This window comes from Neodothiora populina (genome assembly GCF_041146345.1).
Source record: "Neodothiora populina strain CPC 39397 chromosome Unknown canker_contig_5, whole genome shotgun sequence".
Classification (NCBI taxonomy): Eukaryota; Fungi; Ascomycota; class Dothideomycetes; order Dothideales; family Dothioraceae; genus Neodothiora; species Neodothiora populina.
Genome location: NW_027191405.1, coordinates 253,766 through 274,295, shown reverse-complemented (window position 1 = coordinate 274,295; position 20,530 = coordinate 253,766). Strand labels below are relative to the sequence as shown.

The 20,530-nt window shown below is 50.9% G+C and overlaps 6 protein-coding genes across 7 annotated transcripts; 3 read left to right on the top strand and 3 right to left on the bottom strand.

Annotated features, from left to right (window-relative positions):
* Nucleotides 1-207: 207 nt before the first annotated feature.
* AAFC00_005100 (uncharacterized protein) lies at nucleotides 208-951 on the top strand (the record flags this gene model as incomplete). The annotated part of the gene is made up of 2 exons (XM_069344841.1): nucleotides 208-400; nucleotides 470-951. The coding sequence occupies 2 exons, from the start codon at nucleotides 208-210 to the stop codon at nucleotides 949-951; spliced, it is 675 nt and encodes a 224-aa protein (XP_069202666.1).
* A 2,611-nt stretch (nucleotides 952-3,562) lies between these two features.
* On the top strand, nucleotides 3,563-4,773 carry AAFC00_005099 (uncharacterized protein; the record flags this gene model as incomplete). The annotated part of the gene is made up of 2 exons (XM_069344840.1): nucleotides 3,563-4,481; nucleotides 4,541-4,773. The coding sequence occupies 2 exons, from the start codon at nucleotides 3,563-3,565 to the stop codon at nucleotides 4,771-4,773; spliced, it is 1,152 nt and encodes a 383-aa protein (XP_069202665.1).
* Nucleotides 4,774-7,162: 2,389 nt separating this feature from the next.
* On the bottom strand, nucleotides 7,163-7,987 carry AAFC00_005098 (uncharacterized protein; the record flags this gene model as incomplete). Its single annotated transcript, XM_069344839.1, has 1 exon — nucleotides 7,163-7,987. The coding sequence occupies one exon, from the start codon at nucleotides 7,985-7,987 to the stop codon at nucleotides 7,163-7,165; it is 825 nt and encodes a 274-aa protein (XP_069202664.1).
* Nucleotides 7,988-9,071: 1,084 nt separating this feature from the next.
* AAFC00_005097 (uncharacterized protein) lies at nucleotides 9,072-12,173 on the bottom strand (the record flags this gene model as incomplete). Its single annotated transcript, XM_069344838.1, has 1 exon — nucleotides 9,072-12,173. The coding sequence occupies one exon, from the start codon at nucleotides 12,171-12,173 to the stop codon at nucleotides 9,072-9,074; it is 3,102 nt and encodes a 1,033-aa protein (XP_069202663.1).
* Nucleotides 12,174-13,532: 1,359 nt separating this feature from the next.
* Nucleotides 13,533-14,698, top strand: AAFC00_005096 (uncharacterized protein; the record flags this gene model as incomplete). The annotated part of the gene is made up of 2 exons (XM_069348223.1): nucleotides 13,533-13,837; nucleotides 13,897-14,698. 2 exons carry the CDS (start codon nucleotides 13,533-13,535, stop codon nucleotides 14,696-14,698), a joined length of 1,107 nt encoding a protein of 368 aa, XP_069202662.1.
* A 3,138-nt stretch (nucleotides 14,699-17,836) lies between these two features.
* On the bottom strand, nucleotides 17,837-20,474 carry AAFC00_005095 (uncharacterized protein; the record flags this gene model as incomplete). Of its 2 annotated transcripts, none has more annotated exons than XM_069344837.1 (3): nucleotides 17,837-18,091; nucleotides 18,160-20,138; nucleotides 20,216-20,474. In XM_069344837.1, 3 exons carry the CDS (start codon nucleotides 20,472-20,474, stop codon nucleotides 17,837-17,839), a joined length of 2,493 nt encoding a protein of 830 aa, XP_069202660.1. The 2 variants fall into 2 exon arrangements, with proteins under 2 accessions (XP_069202660.1, XP_069202661.1); XM_069344836.1 differs by having other exon boundaries at nucleotides 20,216-20,471.
* Between the last annotated feature and the right edge of the window lie 56 nt (nucleotides 20,475-20,530).

Here is a 20,530-nt window from a genome sequence, read left to right as displayed (position 1 = left end):
CCAGCATAAGGTAGTGTTCACTCTACAACTCTGGTATCGATAACAATCATCATCTATTGCACTTGTCTCATACTTCAATACCATTCTACATCGAAAAAGTCACCTCCACCACATGTATCGTTGAAGCGCGGCAATCCATCCATAGTCGCACATCGACCCCCCATCACACCGCGTAGGCACAGAACATATCACACACAACACGGCAGCATGTCGTCGCGCGCGCCGAGGGAAGAGACGCCCGGAGGAGGAGACAGAGGGCGCGGTGATCGCGACCGAGACAGTCGCAGGGAACACCACAGCTCGGAGAATTGGCGAGGCGGCTCAGGAGGACGGCGGGGCTCAGAGCGCGGGAGCGGAGGACGAGGAGGAGGGAGGGATCTCGAGCGAGGCGGGCGACGAGGTAATGAATGAGCCATCGTCTCGTATCAAAGGAACTAGTCAAGAGAGTGAACTAATATGTTCTCTTCAGATGATCCCAGAGACCGTCATCGAGAGCGATCACCGACGCAGAACGCACGCTACCCTCCCCAAAGACACGACTACTCCCAACCCCCACGACGAAGCAACAACGAAGACGACAGTCGCAAACAGCAGCAGCAGCAGCGCTCTTCACGGCCACCCCATCACCACCAAGGACAACAAAACGACCAGCCGCATCGCGCGACGTTCGCCGACGCAGCTCGTGAGATAGACATGGAAGAAGCAGAAGAAGAAGAAGAAGAAGGCGCAGCCACAACAACAACAACAGGAGACAACAACCCCGAAGAAACGCGCGAACAAAAACTCATGAAGAAAATGATGGGCTTCACCAAGTTCCGATCGACGAAAAACACCAAAGTGCCGGGCAACGACAAGAATTTCGCCATCAGGAAGGATAAGCAGATCCAGTACAGACAGTACATGAATCGTACTGGTGGATTCAACAGGCCGCTGTCGCCTAGTAGGATGTGAGGCATTCGTGGTCGATGAAGGGACATTATTCATCACTACTGGATGGGGGACATGGAGGGACGAGGATAATAATCATAGGAAAAAGATTCAGCGTGGAGTTTTACGGCGCTGGAAGATTTCGATGGGTCTTTTATTGGGCGACGTCTAGAGAAGGAAAGGAGGCTTCAATTCGACTGCTTGATGCTTCCGCAGAGCAAATCGTTCGTCTCCTTTGATGTTGCTTCTTTACTATTTTGCTACGTCTGACAACATCTCGTTTACCCTTGCACGCGTGGAGTGCGGTGTAGTGGGTATCGAGGTGTGTATCTTAAACGACGCTCGAGCATCTCTCAACAATAACGATTGTGGACGGGGCAGTGGTCTGGCTGAGGTAGACGGTATTATTAACTTATATCGGCCGCTCCGACCTCGGAGTGGATGTAGCACAGATGAAGCCTAGACTGTCATGTCCACTTCCAATACATACGCATCTCAGCTGTCTTCAGCCGGGGACCATACGAAAATCACAAGAGAGATGACGACAGCTTTCTAATCCAACAGCACCAGCCCCGCGCCCCCCCCCCCCCCCCCCAGCGATATAAGCGATACCACGACTCAGCTCCAGCAAACTTCGCTTCCAGATCATGCTAGTAAGACCAGCACTCACTTCCCAATGACAGAGACAGGAGTCAAAGCAGTAGAAGCAGAAGAAGAAGCAAACCCAACCCCCAAAACCCCCAATACGACGCTGGAGAGCGAAAGCCCGCCTCGGACCAGATTAAGTCTGCTCCATCTTCCGACTAGATTTTTGATCTCCGTATCTTCATATCCTCCGTTCGGGCTCACTTTTCTGTTTACTTCTTCGTTATCACCGCGGGCGCTAGCAGATCCAGAACCAGAACCAGAGTCAGAAGCGCCGGAAGTAGAAGAAGAAGTAGAGGAAGGAGAAGCCGAAGCAGCGATTTCCAAGAGTTTCAGATTAACATCCCACATAATAAGTCTCGTCCACGGCATAAACGCCACGGCGGCGAGTGCAGCGGTGGCGTATAACTTCGTCGCTAGTCTTGCGTGTTCTCCTCCTCTTCCACTTCCAACTATCGCTGCCGTGACAGATGCGACAGACGAAGCTGCAACAGACGAGGAAGAAGAAGAAGAAGAAGAAGAAGAGAAAAGGCGAGAAGAGTCAACCGCCAACCCCACAAAGGCAAGTGACGAAACGATCGCACAGGGGAGTATAAGGCGCAGGCCTCGAGTGTATAGCGTTGCCCATTGAGTCGCTATGGAATGGCCCCATCTTCTGTCTCTAGGTAGAGAAAATAATGAGGGGATTGTGAGGAGGGTCGTGCTTATGTTCGTTCCTGCTTCCTTGTCAGTATCGATATAGGGAGAGGGGGGGGGGGGGGCTGTTGAGTTGATGTCGGGTGGGGGCGAAGAGGGAGATTGAGGGGGAGGGGAGTTGGACCTGCTACTATTGCTGAGCCTGCTATGGCGAGGACTTGCAGGATGCGGATTGTAGTTGGGGAATGGAGGATGGAGGACGCCATTGAGTCGTGCGGTTTTGGATATTATCTGGTGATGGAGATAAAGCCCTGGGGTTTGCTTAGGAGGATTGTAGGGGGAGTGAGATATAAGTAGCTAAGGCAGATGTGTCGCTTTCAAAGATAGTATCGCAGAGATCTTCTTTCGTTGGATAATATACACTCTCGAGTCCCTCATAAACCAGACCAGGACATGGACCCGTATTTCAGTACTTCTACCACCCAAGACACTTCCTCCTCCAAGTACCTGGTATACCCCACACAATACAGGCATAATGTCCCCGAGCGGACAAACCAGAAAGTCCGGCGGGGTAATTCTACCTTACAGTACAAGTACAGATACCACAATCTGTACATCAATCTGTACCTCGATCTATTGGTACCAATTCCTTCGGCCGTATCAGCAACGTGCCTGTACAGTAAGGGCCCGGCCTTGTCTCATCTTGACAGGGTGACCTGCAAGTACACAAGATCATCAAGCATCCGGGCTTAAGCTGATGAGCTGCGTTGAGATGAGAGGTACAGTATACCACCTCTCCATCATGGCAGCGGGCTTGCTGAACTATAGAGTCGCAACTTCAGTCGCAAGCATGCTTTGTTCACTACTCGTTCGCATACATGCATGCACGTGTGATGCAAACTAAGGTAAGGCGAGATAAGCCAGAACTAAGCTTTCTCACAAGCCTCCGGGTTCTCCTGTCCGATCTCTGCCAAGTTTCACGGGGAAGGTCCATCATCAAGGTACGAGTGCAGTCACAGTACGTCATACAAGTGTCCATGGGCCACGCAAGGCAGGTAGAAACCTGAGGTAAGGTGTATTGTTGCATTGTCATTGGTGGTCGGCGATGGCATGATGATGAAACTGACGACGGTTACATAAACTCACTTGGACAGGCTGGACCGGTCCTCGGATACCTGTGTACTTAGTGCTGTAGTTGTTGTTTCCTATGAGTCCTGTATCGTTTTCTTTGTTCTTCTTGTCCGGCTCCTTCTCCTTCACCTCGCCTTCTTCGTTCATATTCATCTCTCTTGCATCGATCGCACTGTATTAGTACTACACCAAGAACTCCAGAAAGCTTGTCCTCACCAAAAAAATGGATCCTAAGCAAGACGATCAGCTGCAGGCGACAGCCCAAGCCTTGAATAAAATCACAGACGAGGCAGGGAACCACAGCAAAGATCCGAAAGAAACTCTACACACGCCTTCTAACCACGATCATGCGCATGCATGGCTTAAGCGAATCTTTCCTTACCAATCCCTTGCGGAAATGGAGTCAGCATGGCACATGGGCAATTATGTCTTTGATCGCAAAACCCATATCAAGTCTTTCGAGCCAATGAGCATCTATGTGCGCGTAGGCATGCATGTTCTGTACTATGGCACAGAACAAGAAAAGGCACTGCACTGGAAACGCACAGTGGCTTTGCTTGAGGACCAAAGCAAGAAGATGGGCAAACAGTATGATGATCCGCAATCAGTCGACCACATTATCCCGTTCATCGAGAGCTTCGACCTGCAAGAGAGCATGTCGGATATGAAGGAGCCGGATCCGTCAAAATACAAAAACTTCAACGAGTTTTTTGCCCGAGAGATAAAACCCCAGGCCAGACCTGTCGCAGAGCCAGAAAATGACCTTGTCATCTCCAGTCCCGCAGATTGCAGGTTGACAGTCTTTCCCACTGTAGATCTGGCGACGAAATACTGGATCAAAGGCTACGGGTTCACTCTTTCAAGGTTGCTCAACTCTGAACCACTGGCGAAAGATTTCGACGGCGGTAGTGTCGTCATAGCGAGATTGGCGCCACAAGATTATCATAGATGGCATTCGCCCATCTCGGGAACAATCGAGAGTATCACCGAGATACCTGGTGCGTACTACACTGTCAACCCGCAGGCCATCACCCAGGCAGGAACTCTGGATGTGTTTTGCGAGAATAGGCGCAGCGTCATGATTGTGAAGAGGAAGGCGACTGGCAAGAAGGTTGCGATCATCGCTGTGGGTGCAATGCTTGGTAAGTCGCATGTTATACATTCCTGGACCAAGCGCATTGCAAAGCTGACTCCATGACAGTCGGAAGTATCCAATACAACCCAGGCATCGAGGTTGGCGTCGAGATCCAGCGTGGTCAATGCCTAGGCGCATTCAAGTACGGCGGAAGCACTGTCATCAACCTGTACGAAAACGCCGACGTGACACTCGACGTGGATTTGGTGGACAATTCCACAAAGGACGTCTGCGAGACATTGGTGCGTGTGGGTGAGCGAGTTGGAGCCAGTCCTGCGATGAGGTCGTATGCGCACTGAGGCTAAGCGAGAGTATAAGGATAGACATTGAAGCATGACAACAGGAGCCATTCCTACTAGTTGTAGTCGTTTCTCAATTTTGCGCGACTGGCGATCGCTGTAGCTGCGCAGTACTACCGAAGGCACATGACCGCAAGGACCCCAGTCGCAGCCATAGTGATAAGCAAGTTCCATCGAAACCCCGGTGTTGTAGTAGACCCGAGACTGTGCAAGACAAGCAGTGATGATGAATCTGCCGTCGAATGGCCCAATAGGATGCCACGGGTCTGGAGTCACGATATTCGCCCAACACATGCTTGACAGACGATTCAGTGTCGCAGAGTGACAAGACGCGATGACCATATCTGAGGAGCTATCACAGCAAAAGACGATCACGAGTCAGAACACCTAAAAGCACACAAGGCACATGATCATCATGCCTACTTAGAGAAAACAAATGGATTCAGTATCAAGCTACGTCGTTACAGTGATATCGCCACACAACTATACCCACTACATCATCCATCTGGCATCCTTACTCGCACACATAAATATAGAAACAAAAAATAGCACAATGATGTAGTCTCCAGCAACAGCTATAAAACAATGAATAAGAGCCAAGGAAACCGGGACTCTCATCCCGATAGCAAATACTATAGGTTGATGAGAGGAAGATACCTTCCATGGTAAGGAGATAGGGACCTTCCAAGGTATCTTCAGGCACATTCTTAAGGATCTGCCCCTCCATCTGACGTCAGGGTGTTTCACTGTGTTCCGCTCGTCTTGTCTGGTTTCTCACACCACTGCCATTTCCCTACAACTACCTTATCACAATCATGTGTGAATATGTAAACCCGATTTCATGAGACCTCAGAACCAAGCGGAAAGTCATGAACATACCCCAATTCAAGTCTCAACTCCAAGTATATAACGCGAAAACAACAAAACCATAAACCAACACAGCGAAACTTGCACTACAATACACAGCCACTCCATACGCACGAAGGATCACATCCGGCCGTAAAACTAAGTGATCCGTTCCCCAGTCCGTTCGTCGTAGGATTCCCTTGCTCAGCGCACAAAACTGTATTCGCGCACATCATTTTCTGGATCGGGGTTTGGTCGGTGGTCGTCTCGGTACAGGGTTTGCGGGGTCTCCACTTAGTTGCTTGGTGATCGGGGTATCAAAACGGGGGTGGAGAGTCGACCTTTCATTTCTTGTGTGTGTATATACATAGAGAAGAACAAGGTAGAGAAGGGGGGATATATATGGCTGGGACGTCTCGCTGGTACTGATTAGATTCCATCTATACTTTTTGTAAATCCCTCTGTTATATATACATTCTATCGAGGCTGATAATTATCGCATACTCTTGTTTGCTTATACCACTCCACGAGTCTTTAAGACAGAGACGAGATAGAAGCACCGAGAAGAGGAGACATACATGCACCTCCTCTGGGTACAGGAAACGTCCTTGCATTATCCTCGAGACAAACTTACGCTGCGCCTCTCTCGCTTCGAGTTGAATCCGGGATAAGACATCCTTGCGATCAAGACCGCAATATCAAGAATTACCTTGAAAACTACAGTACCTTTCTACAGGCAGTGACGCTCACGACTTACGACAACGATCAACGAAAGAGCTCCGCCGTTGAAAACAACAAACGTTCAATTGAAGAAGAAGAAAGAAAAAAGATGTACGCCTTCAGCACCACCGGCGTATCCGCAGCAGGTGCCCGCGCCCGCGAGGTCTTCGTCCCAGAAGATTTCAAGGACACACACCCGGGCCGCGAGGAAGAAGCCGCCGCATATTATAACAGCTCTCTATATCGGGGTAATAAGAAGAATGCCATCGAGAGTGGCGACAGTCCCTGGAGGAAGCTCAAGAATAAACTGAAGAGTGGGTCCAAGCATGGCAGTGGGGATGAGGGCGATGCTTATAAGAGTGATGAGGAGGAGGCACTGGTAGGGGAGAAGGGTGGGAAGGAAGAGATTGAGGTGGGGGTCAGCGAGGAGAGGAAGAAATAGAGGAGTGATATTATGAGAGACGACGTTTGTTTTATGATACGCCTAGGATAGATGTCTGAAGCTTGACTGATAGGAGCTGAAGGGTTACTGTCTGACGAATTACAGAACCTACCACTGCAGTATCATTGGCCTTCGTTCTCGCCGGTCTAGACCTTCATTTGGTTCGAGTAACGCATCCACTTCCTCAGTAGGGCTTGATGAGCTTCATACGAATATCACTCGGCCCTCTGAAGTCATGCCCCAGACTCAATATGTGATGATCTTGTGTAGCGTGATGCTGCCCTTTGATACTGGCTTTGTGATGGCACATTTGCACCATCATGTCATTGAGGTGTATAATACGTGACAGGCGGACTGTGATTGATTAAAGTCCTGTTTCATTCAGTCATAACGTCGTCTCCGGTCACTGTCGCGATCAGGTCTGTCGCGAGGAGACCTGCTCCTGTGTCGTCTCTGCTCTCTTGACCTCGATCTTTCTCGCCGTTGGTCTTTTCTGGGCCTATCTTCACGGTCACGATCCTCGCGTCTAGGTCGATGCCTGTGGTGGTCTCTCGACCTGGATCTATGCCGTCTGTGCTCCTTGTTTCGCTCCCTCGAATGTTTTCTGGACCTCGACCTCCTCCGTCTCGGAGGTCTCTCATCTTCGTCTCTCCTGCTTCTGTGCCTGTGCTCTCTGCTCCTGCTTCGCGTGCGACTTCTTCTATGCAGACCACCAACGGCGCGCTCATCTTTTCCTCTCAGTACTTCCTTTTCATCGCCGTCGCGACCACCGGGGCCATAGGTCCCAAAACCAAGACCCTTTCCGTTCTCTTCTTCTGCCTCGTCTGACTGCATGCTCTCCTTGATGATTTTTTGCACGTCCTTGGCATCCTTGCCAGAGCCCAGAGGCATCAGGTTTGCATTCGTCTCCCCTCGCTCGATAGGCGGCAGGCCTAGTGCCTTGCGCATCTCATCTTCTTCCTTCTCCTTTATTTTCCTAATCTCCTCCTTCCTCTTCTCGGCCTCGGTCTTCTGCTGATCCTGTGAGTCGACATCGCCCTTGGCATACCAGTTCAGATCCCGACCTTTTTGCCAGCGACCCACCGGCGCCATCAGGGAGTGACCAAGATAATTCTCGCGCTGCGCGTCATTCTGCACGTCGGACCAGGAGAAATTCGCGCGGCCGCCGCGGGAGCCCTCTTTGCGGACCGTCTGGAGCAGATCCATGCTTTCAAAATGATGCCTTTAGTAGGGGGTATGTTGCTACTGCGCTATTTAACAGCGCTCTGTACTATATTTGTAAAGCCCTTATCACAGCAGAAACGACTATTTGTGGGGTTGTTGTCGTGGATGGGTCCCGTCTCAGTTCGTATTTGGGGTTTTTTGTTGAACGGTGATGATGCGTTCCGTTTCGTGTCCCTGTTCAAAGGCGGATGCTGCAATCTGTGAATTATGAAGCATACGGTAGGTGCATAAAGGGTTTTCGGAAAATGAGTGAATGCGTTGAGCGGACCGTGGCGAGTCAAAGGGGCCCACACTACGACTAATGGTGGACTAATGGTGTGGTGGCAAGATAAGGAGAGGCCAAGCACAAGGCAGGCGCAAACGAATGATGACCACGGAGGCAAGTTACGGCTGTTTTCTGGAGTGTTCGTCGTGGAAGCCGCGTCGATACTCCGTCAGTTCAGAAGTCTTGGCGGTGAACAGAGCGGTCTTTCGACTTGGCCTTCAGTAAATCACGCTGGACGGGTGCTGAGTGCTGCTTGGTGATTTCGAAGGCGGTCGTGCAGTCCCGATGACGTTCTACTCGGGAGACACAGACTTGGGTCATCAGAACATCGATACTTATACGCTACCTCGGCTCGTCGCTACAGATACTCGGCATGACTGTGCTTTGACGTGGTCTGAGACTGCAGTCGGTGGCACAGCTTCTGAAAGTTGTTGCGGCTTCACAGAGTCATGACTCCGAGGATACCTTATGAATCTAGCATATCCAAGCTGAATTGATCCGAGTGCAAGCAAAGATATTTAGTCCCATGTACACGGACCGTTCCCGGAACTGCATCCGTCAATCATCTTCTTCATCGCCTTGTGCACTGTACAACATTTGTGAATTTATGATGATGGCAGAAAGTCGTAAATTTGTCTAAGTACGCTACGCTAAATGAGAACCGCATTTTGGATATGAGCAAAAAGAAGAGAAAACAGATATCCCCGGGATCCCAAACTCCAAACCAGAAAAGATACAATCTATTCACAACTTCGACATCATCATAGCAACAGGAAAATCAATACCAGCATCTCGCTTCGTTCAGAAGTGCCATTGCTTGCACCAGTTCTGGATTAGAGCCGCGTTGATGGGACCGGCGTTCTTCAATGCGGGACTGGCCTCTGCGGTACGGTGGGTTTGCATTCTGGGCAGGCCACTTCCAGTGTCGAGGCCCTCGTAGAAGTCCAGCAACTTCAGACCAGGAACCCTGGCCACCTCCTCTTGGGTCATAGGCAGACTCTTGAGGACGTCGAGCCACTCCTTGAATTCAACGACCTCCAGCTTGACGCCCCTGGGTTCGTAATATGCCTGGACAGCTGGCACAAGCTCTGACCAGCTGACAATCTCAGGGTTGACCAAGGCAAAGGTGTCGAGCTTCTTGTCCTTTTGCGTTCTGAAACGCTCGTGGGCGATCTCGAGAAGGACCTGTGCCGCGACATCGACGGGAACCCAGTCAACCACGTCTTCGTTGCCCAAAGTGCGAGGGATCTTGCCGATTGCCTTAGATGAGGCGACGATGCTTGGCAGCCATTCTTGTCTGTTCCAAAGACCAAGCGCCGTGCGGGGACCACCGATCTGTCCGGAACGGACGATCGTGGATGCGATGCCAGATTTCTCGGCCGCGACGGCAAGGATACTGCTAGCTACGTGCTTGGACTCGCCGTAGCCCTGGGGAAGAGGCAGGCTGTTGTCGGCGTAGAACTCCTCGGGGACCAGTCCGGTGTGGCCGGTAGTGCTCCAGCAGCCGGTACTGGCAATGGAAGAGATGAAGACGATGTGAGGGTGGTACTGTGCGCTTGCGCTGAAGTCAATAACACGTCGGGTTCCTGCGATGTGAGTGGGCTCGAAAGAGTCCAAGTCCATGTTGAAGTTGACTGCCCAAGCATTGTGAATGAAGAGGTCGACGTTCTCCAGGAGCTCCTGATAGTCCTCGACAGAAAGGCCGAAGCGCTCTTGGTCAAACGAGGTCTGGAGGAATTTGACCTTTGAGAAGTCTGCATCGACTCCCCTCTCTTGGAAAGCCTTTCTCTGTCGAGATTCAGCCTCTCCACGGTTCAAGGCGTACACCTTAGCGACGTCGGGTGCTTCGAGGAGGTACTGGAGCATGTAACCGCCAAGACTGCCAGTAGTGCCGGTGATGACAACTGCATGCTTTTGAGGACGAGGAGAGTATGTGACAGGTGCGGGGAGGTCGGCGGTGTACTTTGCGATGGTGTCCGCCATTCTCTGCTCGCGAGAGACATGGGGCTTGTTGAAGTCTGCACCGCTCACTACATCGTAGACGGCGCTGCTCAAAGCCTTGAGGCTGGGGTTCGCGTAAACAACGCGAGACTTGATACCACCGTCAGTCGCTCCCTCACGCTTGGGAATGGCGTGGTTGAGAGCAGACGCAAGACCGAGGACTTGCAGAGAGTCAACACCGAACTCGAAGATGTCAGCTGACTCGTCAACATCGGCAGGGACCTTGGGGCAAGTGAGAGCAAGAGCACTCTTGATGTATTGCTTGACATCCTCGAGGCTGGACTCGGTAGTCAACTCTCCCAACTTATCGGCGAAGCCCTCGTTGGAGTAGAGAGCATCAATCTCGTCGGCAAAGGCCTCGATTGTCTTGCGACGAACGATGTTACCCTTCGGTGCTCTGATGAAAGCCTTGCCTTCCTTGACAAAGGCGACCTTCGACTTCCAAATGCGACCGTGTGCAGCAACTAGAGTGTTGGCGTGCTCAATCTTAGGCCAGATGGTGTCGAGGAAGGTTTCGGGCTCGACAGGCTCCTTGGTCTCGATGAGGAGACCAGCTTGGAAGTGGTTCTGACCAACCACAAGAGCTCCCTTGACCATGCTGTGGGACTCGATGAACTTCTCCATGGCGATGGGGTTGAACTTCTCACCGTTGCTGAGAACAATGACATCATCGTTACGGCCACGGTACTGCCACAAACCCTTTCTTGTAGGGTGCTCAGAGTACAAGTCCTTGGTGCGCCACTCAGGGATTTCAGGGAAACTGAAGAATGCACCCTGCAGGGTGAGGTCTCCTCGTTCAAGAACGAGTTCGTGGAGTTCGTCTTGCTTCTCCATGCGGGTTCCAGTCCATGGGCACCACTCGAAGTACATCCAGTCGGCTGGGTCCTCGTTGACGTAACTGTCGAGAATACCGGCTTCGGTGGAACCGATGATGGTTTGGATGCGTGCAACCTTAGCGATCTTGTCACCAACCTCGTGTGCCAAAGGAGCACCAGCGAAAAGAATGAATTGAAGAGTGCTCAAGGCTTCTAGACCACCCTCCATGTCGACCATATCCTCGAGAATGGAAGGCGGGAAGAAACCGACCTCGGGCTTTGCGGTGCGGATCATCTGGAGGTTCATCTCGGCGTTGGGGGAGCGACCGACAGGGGGAAGGATAAGGGGGCCCTGTGAGAAGATGGACTTGATGATTGAGAAGAGACCCATAGCGTGGAAGAAGGGGAGAGTGCAGAGAGATGGCTGGGTTCCGAAGTAGATCTGAGTCAAGTGCTTGCGACCATGGGGATCTTGCATGGCTGGCAAAAGGTATGTTGTTGCGATCCAGCCATTGCGGAGCTCGATTGGCTTGGGCAAGCCGGTGGAACCAGAGGTGTGGATAATAATGGAGGTGACATTTGGGTCGGCGCTGACGTGGTGGCCAGGGTACTCGTGGGCATCACCCTCTAGAAGCTCGTCAAGGCTGGGAACCTGGAAAGACTTGAACTCAGTCGAAGCATCATGAAGGGCGTCGACATCGCCCTTAGACTCTTCGCCGTGGAGGAAGGTCTTGCATCTGGTCTGTTGAATCAGGTACCGCTGGCCCTCGAGGTTGTTGCGGGTCGAGGTGAGCAAAATCTTGTAACCAGTCTTCAGTGCAGCGCCGATGGCGAAGATGTAACGAATGTCGTTTGTTCGGTCCATGAAAGCAAGGGTTTCTCTGGTTCCGCTAATGCCAACGGTAGCCTCGATCCAGCGAGCCATCTTGTTGATTGAGTGTTGTAGCTGGCTGAAGGTGATGGTCTTGTAGCCCTTGGTGACATCCTCGTTGTGTCGAGGAACGTAAACCCATGGCTTCTGAGGGGCAGTACGGGCGACCTCATCGATCACAGATACCAAGTTGCGGACGGAGTGTTGAGCAGACATTTTGATTGTTGGTAGGTTTGCAAGGTTGGTATGGGTATGTTGTTATTAGATGATTGATGGCGATGAATTGCCAAAGTTCAAAAGTTCAAAAGCGACGCTATGAAGAAGCACTGAAAGACGATAAACCGGAGTGGAGATTGTAAGAGGAAAGCGTAGAAGACTGAAGTACAGTAGAAGTGATGCCGCTGCTGCTGATTCCAACTGATTGTCTGGGAGAATGCTCTGCTACTTATATCCATATTCGACGTGAACGGCATAGGACATCCGATATCCTGTAGTTCAATGCATGTACCTGTTCAAGCTTGGGGCAGTATGTCGTCGTACGCATAAGAGAACGATAGGCGTTGGGAATAATCGAACCCTCTCAGATCTGTCCCAGGCATGAGTTTAGCGTATTGCTATTGCGGAACTGCCCCGTAATGCAACGCAAGCAGTGGCCATAGTGCATTGCGGCCCTTGTATGCACGCTTGAGTGCATTGTGTTTTGCGTTGAACGAGCCAACCAGACTGATGACGCACATGCTCTGGCGGTAAATCGGATGAGCAGTGGAGCACAGAGATGAAACAGCCTGCGATAGAGCCCCCTAGGATAGTCGATAATACGAAAAAGATGTGCGATGACTGCATTTCCGACGCAATTCCCATATTGCATCCATATGTTTATGTTGCTTCTAGAAGACGTCTACCGAAAGGAGCCGACCAATAGGCTGTTGTCTCGATGGATGGTCATAGTACATGTGTGTTACCATGTTTCCTTACCTACACAAGCATCAATAAGGCACATTGGACTCGAAGACAAGCACTCGGCCCCTGACGGCTCGGGCCATCCCTAGCTCCCAATAACAGTGTACCACCCGGAAACACAGACAAATCCGTGCTATGCATTGTGCGTTCATGAAATGCGGTAATAGTTGCATCCGACCAAAATAATGGCTCAATTCGTTGTCACGTAGCCGACGTGTACGACGTTTTGGGAGGGGGGACTCGAGTCCGTGTGGAGCGGCTGTTCGACGGTTGACGAGAGATATCCGAAGTACCGTCTTCCCCGCGTGTACCGCAATATCCGTTCAAGATAATCTATACTGCACGACACACACACACACAATGCGCTCAATGAAACAAGATGCATGAGACAGCAGATACTCCGTCTATACTGTTGACGATCACTCTGTGCGACTAATATGTGGTGATCTTAGCAGTTATCGATGCACATTGGACGTCGAGGTGGCAAGTTATCAGCGGCAAAAGCTTTCGCTTGCAAAAGTCCTGAGAAGACCGGGGTAGAAGCGTTCAGATGATCGATCGCTGGGGGTCTGTACTCTGTTCATTGTGTTCCTTCACAACAATTCAGGAGACTTTATGCCGAGACTGAAGCCGTCATTGTTCCATCAGGCGAGGGCTATCGATGCGCTGCTTCCATTGGTTCTACAGGCTACACGCGATGTCAGAGCGGCGCAGAATGAGTTGCGCTGGCTCAGGGAATTTGCAAGGGTCCGCAGTCAACAGCCTCAACATGCAGGACAATGTCACAAGGTGAAGTGGCGCCATTCTTTGCATCAACTATGTCGTGAGAGAGCGCGTGGCGTACCCTTGCAGTATCTGCTTGGTAGTGAATACTTTGGAGATCTCGAAATAACGTGTAGGCCTGGCGTGCTCATCCCGAGGTAAGCCAGATTTGTATACCCTTGCTCCTTGGTGCTGAGATTGAAACACGGAATTCCAGACAAGAAACCGCCACTTCCGTCACCAATCTCGTTCAAAGACTACTGCGCCCACCTGATGGGTTGCGTATTTTGGATCTATGTACTGGTACTGGATGTATACCGCTGCTCTTCCGATATGAATTCGAGCAGCGGCATTCACATGTCACAAGTTTACATCTGCTTGGAGTGGACGTGTCGGAAAATGCGGTGAGCCTCGCCAAGCATAACAAGAACATTCTAGCGCAACAAAGAAGACGGACAAGCATCAAAGGAAAGCTTGACTTCGTCAGGGCAGATGTACTTGCGGACGAGCATGGTACACATGAAGGTAGTGCGCCCTCATTGTGGAAGGTTCTGCGAGAGTTCGACGCGGAGTCCGACGCCTCGGAGTGGGACATACTCATCTCCAATCCACCATACATTTCCCCGGAAGCATTCAACACCACTACCATACGCTCAGTGAGGAACTTCGAGCCTCGTCTAGCACTGGTTCCAGACAGAAAATGCGAGTTGCATGGAGTCGATCTTGGAGATGTTTTCTACCCCCGCCTTATGGAGATTGCGCGTAAGGCTGGCTCAAAGATTGCTTTGTTCGAAGTCGCAGATCTTACACAAGCCCAACGCGTAGCCTTGATGCTGAAAGCTCAAAGACTCTGGCACGGCATTGAAATATGGCGAGACGACCCATCTTCCGCGAATAATGACGATGCCAAAGATAAAAGACTTTGTAATTTCGATGAGTCCATCGAAATCATCGGTCAAGGCAATGGTCGGTCTGTGTTCGCTTGGCGAGAAGAGGCAAGCGAATGGCTGAGCAAGTAATCACTACTTCTGAGCGAAGGTGATGCGAGGTAGCATGTCGACCTTGCGATATTGCTGGGAGGCCGGAAGCATCGTCTACCTGAATCTATAGCACAACAGCATCTGATCCACAAGGACGACTTTATTATTTTCTTGCTCTTGCACCGCGATCTTCTGGTATGACGACTCACATGAACAGTGGTTAGAATTAGAAAATAGTCTATCTTGTCCGCCGCTTCGAACTAGGTTTGCTATACCAAGCCACCAAAAACGCCACAAGATCGGATCACCAACATGGATCGAATTAGCATTCCTACCCACTACAACCACAAAACGTTATTGATCCTCTTTGCTGCAAGACATTGGATGGTTGCTATCTTGGTTCGATGCAGCCGTCGAATCCTACCGCTGCATGACATCTTGTGTTTTGCCGGCAGAGCAAGATGAGACTACTGCAGAAGAGACTTGGTGCTCCTTCTCAATCCTTCTGGCTGCACGACACTGACAAGACGTTTTCTGGTCTTATCAACGTGCGTTTGATAGACTTGGTGATCCTTCCGCTGCAGGTCTCTCATGTTGTGACAGGACAGGGCTGCGCTGCTTATTTCGACGTTCGTCTTTTGCTACAGGGCAGCCAATCGGAGATTCGCAAACCAAATAAAGACTTTTCTTGCTATAGTGTGAAGATGAGCGAGCGAACATAACAGACGACTATACAGACGTGAGATGTTGGCGGTACACGTCGGATGTGGTAACCTCTTTCTCGTATCACTATACGCCAAACATGTTTTCATGAAGCGAAGAGAAAAAAAACAAGGCGTTTCGTAGGATTCCAGGGTCCAACTTCCCTTCCACTCCGACCGAATCCGGCATGACATGCAAAAATAGGAAAACGCAAGATGCTGTTCGTCATGGTCCAATGGTTCTGTGTCTGATTATGATCTATCTAACTTGGCTCTGGGGGATTCTTTTGCGAGGTTATGTTGGCAATGATGAAATATTAGGTTGAGGTAGGTAGGTGCGCTGTATACTGCATGTGGAATGATATCAAGCTTGTCTCGCTTTTCTTACTCCGATGCACTACAGCATGACGTGCATAACGACGACTCGAACTTGCTTTTTTCTTCACTTGGTGTTCGTCTCAATGACGAATACGACGAAACACCGCCTTCGTGGTTCTCGGTCTCGATATAGCCATATTGTCCGTGCAAACTCTGCACTTCTGGGCTTATACGGCGGTGATTACATTCCTTTGAAAACTAAGCCACTTGGTGCTATGCAACACTTTCCATCGCCGACTTGTAATGACTACAGCTATGACATGGCGAAAGCAATGCATAGTGTTGTGCCAAATCCATACCACTTGACAGCTCTAGCCTGGCCTTCTGCATCAAGCGTGCCTCGCTTCCAGAGATACAGAAATATAGCATGCAGATTCGAGTCCTGGCTGGGTAATGTCTTCTTGCATCCCATCTCTTCTTCTTCTTCTTCTTCTTCTTCTTCTTCTCCTCCTAGGCCTGGACTCAGAGCTGATGATGTATCGGAGGGTGAGAGACATGGATGAGCCTCGCAGAGCATGCGAGGTCATCTGCTGGGACCGATGTGCTGGTTAGTGGAGACACAGCCCTCCGAGTGCTCCTAGACCTGGACTCGACAAGAAGCAGAAAATGTAAGCGTAAGCAATCGAAGCCGTGTGTACTTCCTGTCTGGAATGCGGTCTGGTGACTGTCTTAGCACGAACGATACCGGTGATTTGTAGAACATAGGACAATATAGCAGACGACGGATCGAAATAACCCAGATATTGTTCTTCAATCACATGCTTTCTCTTCTTAGGCTGCAGTGGGCGCATGTCGAACGCTAGGCCTCAAGACTTCGACAATTTCTTTCTGTGTCTCTGCTTTTCCGTCGACGACTCTTTTGAGATTGTCAATGGGCTGGAGTGAGGGCGACCCTGTCTCTCTATCGCCTTCCATCCCCTCGTGTCTTCAATCAATGATTGAGCTAGATAATCGCTTACGTCTCATCGGATCCAAAGTCAAGCACTTGCTTTTTCCTTGGTCAAGAACGCCTATGTACATCACCATCACCATGTAAGACACCTGTAACGGCAGCGAGGATAAACCAAAGCTTAGGACTGCGGTGTGTTTGAACGTGAACGTACATCACCACGCTTTCCTCGATCCGACTAGAGACTGGTCCAGTCAGAACAATAAACATTGATTGATAGTTGCCAGCGGCAGGTATGATACGACTCTCTTTTCGCGATGCACAATATGGATATACTGTACCTCAGAGGAGGAGGGTACGGATGAGATCGAAACGACACTTTAGTAATACTTATCGATCGTCATGAAAGGTGTTGTGTTGAGTGATGGCGACGACCCTGTCCTTTCCCTTCCTTCATGTTTGTCCCTCATGCTTCTCTTGCATTACTTGCCTTGCTTGCTGCAAGTTCGACGCAGAAATGTAGGACTTGCTTTCTTTGCCCCGTATATGCTCCTTTTAGCGATGAGAAGCCTGGAGACGGTCTAAAGAGACAGGGGAATAAGGGGTTCTTTGCCATTCAGTCCACAGGTGTTGAAAAGTACCTTTTCATCAGTCTGCCTTGGATCTTCCCCGCCCCAACTCATGGGAACTAGGAAGACACAATTAGCAGTCTGTATGCGTAATTGTGGAAGATTGGATTTAGTGGCTTCTCTAGCGAGGTGAGGTAGGGGGATACGCGGTAACCCTGTCCTTTGAGCTTCCTTTTACTTCTCGTTTCGTGATGATTTGGCTTGATTGATTTATTGATTGAATGACTGTTCATGTAGGACTGGAATGGTTACTGGATCAAGTAGATTGCATCATGAGGGATTGAACCAGAACGATGGTGGAATCGTGCCTGGCTGATAATCATACAAGGCGTGGGCGAGCTGCAGAGAGGTGTACGCGCGTATGACACAATAGCATAGTCGACGAGAACAGGGCGAAGCAAACCTCCTTATCGACGTGATGAAGCGAACGTATGTATGAGTTACAGATGATCGGAGCGTCTCTGCCGAGTCTTCTCAGATATCCAGACATCGCTCGCCACAGTGAAATGTACAATATACAGGTTCCATTTACTCTTGGCCTTTTCCCGATAAAAGCCACTTTTCTATCGTCAATGCCTGTCTACAACTCATCGTGCGCGCCTCCCTTCGCCTTGCTATCCCCAACTGCTGGCATTCTCATGATCTTGACGACCAGACTCGTCCAGCCGGTGAAGTGCTGGGTTCTCTGCCCTTTGCCTGTCTCCGGGTTGTATTGCTCCCATGCGAAGCCGGTTTCTTTCCAGCTGTTGTAGACGGTCTTGACGAGGTTCTTGCGCAGCTCGTCGTACATGTTCTTTGCCTGCTTCTTGTGTGGACCGGGCGCTGTGGCGATAGTCTGTAAGGGGAGGAAGGGGTCAGTGTTGGGTACTGGTGGTGATGGGAGAAAGGAAATTTGTGGCTTACGTATAACTCCTTGACGATCAGATAGTTCATGTTCATCCACACAGGGCTTCTCCAGTAGTTCTCTGCGGTGCCGTAATAGTCGTCTTGTTTGGACAGAGATCTGACTCCAAAGGGACTCCAGAGCTCTTCCTCGTCAGCGATCAAGTCGAGGACAGCCTTCAGATGAGGATGTTTGGGGTCCATGAGACCAGTCATGAATGGAAAGAGTGAAATGTAGCCCTTGTGGCACACGTGCACGCTCTCCTCGTAATCGTCAATGGTGGCATCACAGTAGGCTTGCGCCTTCTCGTCCCAGTGCAGGTCGTCAATGTTCTTTATGATGGCCTCCTCCATCTTGCCATAGGTTGCGGCGTCCTCGGTCTCGTCCAGCGAAGTGGCAATACGCTTCATGGCTCTGCTCATCATGCCCATCCAGCTGATCAGATCAGTGTGCAACTCGCCTGGGTGAGGTGGTTGAGGTCGGGGATAGTCGTCCAGTCCAGAGGTCAAAAGATGAGTCTGCGTGCTTCCGCGCCAGCGGTAGCCCTCCTTGGAAGAAAATGCGGGACGGTCGTAGGTCTTGAGGTCACCCCATTGAGTCTTGCGGAACCACTCAAAGTGGCGTTTCAACAATGGATACAGATCACGCAGATAGGACATGGCTGTTTCTTTGTCACCGAGAACCTTGTTGGCCTCTGGGTGGCCGAGAGGCTCCTTGCCGTGAGCAGACGATGGCGATGACTGTTCAGCGATCTTGTCCAGGAAAGCGCGGAGAACGAAGAACAAAGTGGGAGGATTGGCGTAGTGCGGGTACTGAGTCTGGAACTCCTGAGGCACCTTGCTGCGCGCCTCGTTGCCGAGAATGGTCTCGCGCATGATCCATCCATCCTCGTCCATCAGGTTGAACCAGCTCTTGATGATCTGCAGGGTAACATCGACATCCCAGTCAATAATTGGTAGGAGATGAAATCCTTCATCCCAGAGGAAGCCACGAGGGAAAAAGGGACGCGAAGGGATACTGCTGAACAACTCATAAGGACCCTCGAGCTCCTGCTGGTTCCTGGCTCTTGCTTCGGCTGTCTCTTGCCAGAAACCTTCGTTCTCCTCCTCGTACTCCGGTGCGTAAGATCGATCGACGACGGCATCACCATAAAAGTAACCAATACCTCCGATGAGATTGGAAAAGAGCGACTTGGAGAATTCAAGATAGCGAGGCTCGTCAAAGGGCTTGGAAGGCTGGAAGGCCTGTTCGTACTGTGCAGCAAAAGCCTTGTTGTTGGACTCGATCTGTTTAGTGAGATCCTCAGAGGTGATGGGCTCGAGTCCTGATGCCGAGGAAAAGACGACATCAAACTCAAAGGCACCCTCAAAGACTTTCTGGATCATGTGGAAGTTGCCAGCTCCAGGCTTGTTTTGGATCGTATAAGTCTGGAAGGGAGGGGGCATTTTCTCGGTGGTGAACTCTTCGATATACTCGTCGATGGTCGTCTTCATGCTGGAAAAGACAAGCGGCTTGGCCTGCCACAGGGCCTCCAATGGGGCTTGGATACTGTGCACCATTGTCCTGTCCAGAGGCTTCGCGTGGTATGTCGGCTCGTGGCCGTGGGAAGGACGAACTCCCTGTCCTTCGGTGATGGTGAAAGCAAACTCGCCCAGCTCCGGTGTCTCTCCGCTGATCCTGACATTGCCCAAGAACCCCTTGTCCTCCTGGTCCTCCTCTTCCGCTCCCTCGACATTCAAACTACCCAGTCCCTCTACGCCGACTGTGAAGAGAATGGCCGTGTGCATGTCCGGACTTGCGTCCTCACGAGGGGTTCCTCTGATCCTCGCGCCCCATGACCCACCATGCGAGCCGTGTTCAGGAAACTTGACAAATTCCGTCGTCAGATCGAGTCCGTTCTCCTTGTCGTGGATGTGTTGCACACCTCCGGATCGAGGATCATACGACTCCCATCCATAGCCGGCCATGCCCTCGTTCTGCTCACAGGTAAACCGCATGCCTACAATTCACCACCAAAAAAATCAAGGCCAGTCAGCTTTGTTACGTTCCCTCACTTCTGCTCTAACCGAAACGCACTTTGAGGAACCGTCTTGTAATCATCGACCTGACCCCACAACAATCCTGTCATGATACTCTTTGGGATCCTGGGCCGGACGCCAAAGTACAGATTCGGGCGATAAGGGCCCCATAGTAAAGAATCATTGGACGCCTTGCTGAACACCAACGATGCATCTCCTCCTTCTGCTCCCTGACTCTGAGCCTGTGCTGTACCAGACAGCAACGGCAGGACGGCCAATACAGCCGTCGAGAGCTGCCCCAGAGAGGGCGCCATCATTTTCTGTTCTGCACGAAGAGACGAGGTGGAAGAGAGAGAGACTTCAATGCTCTGTC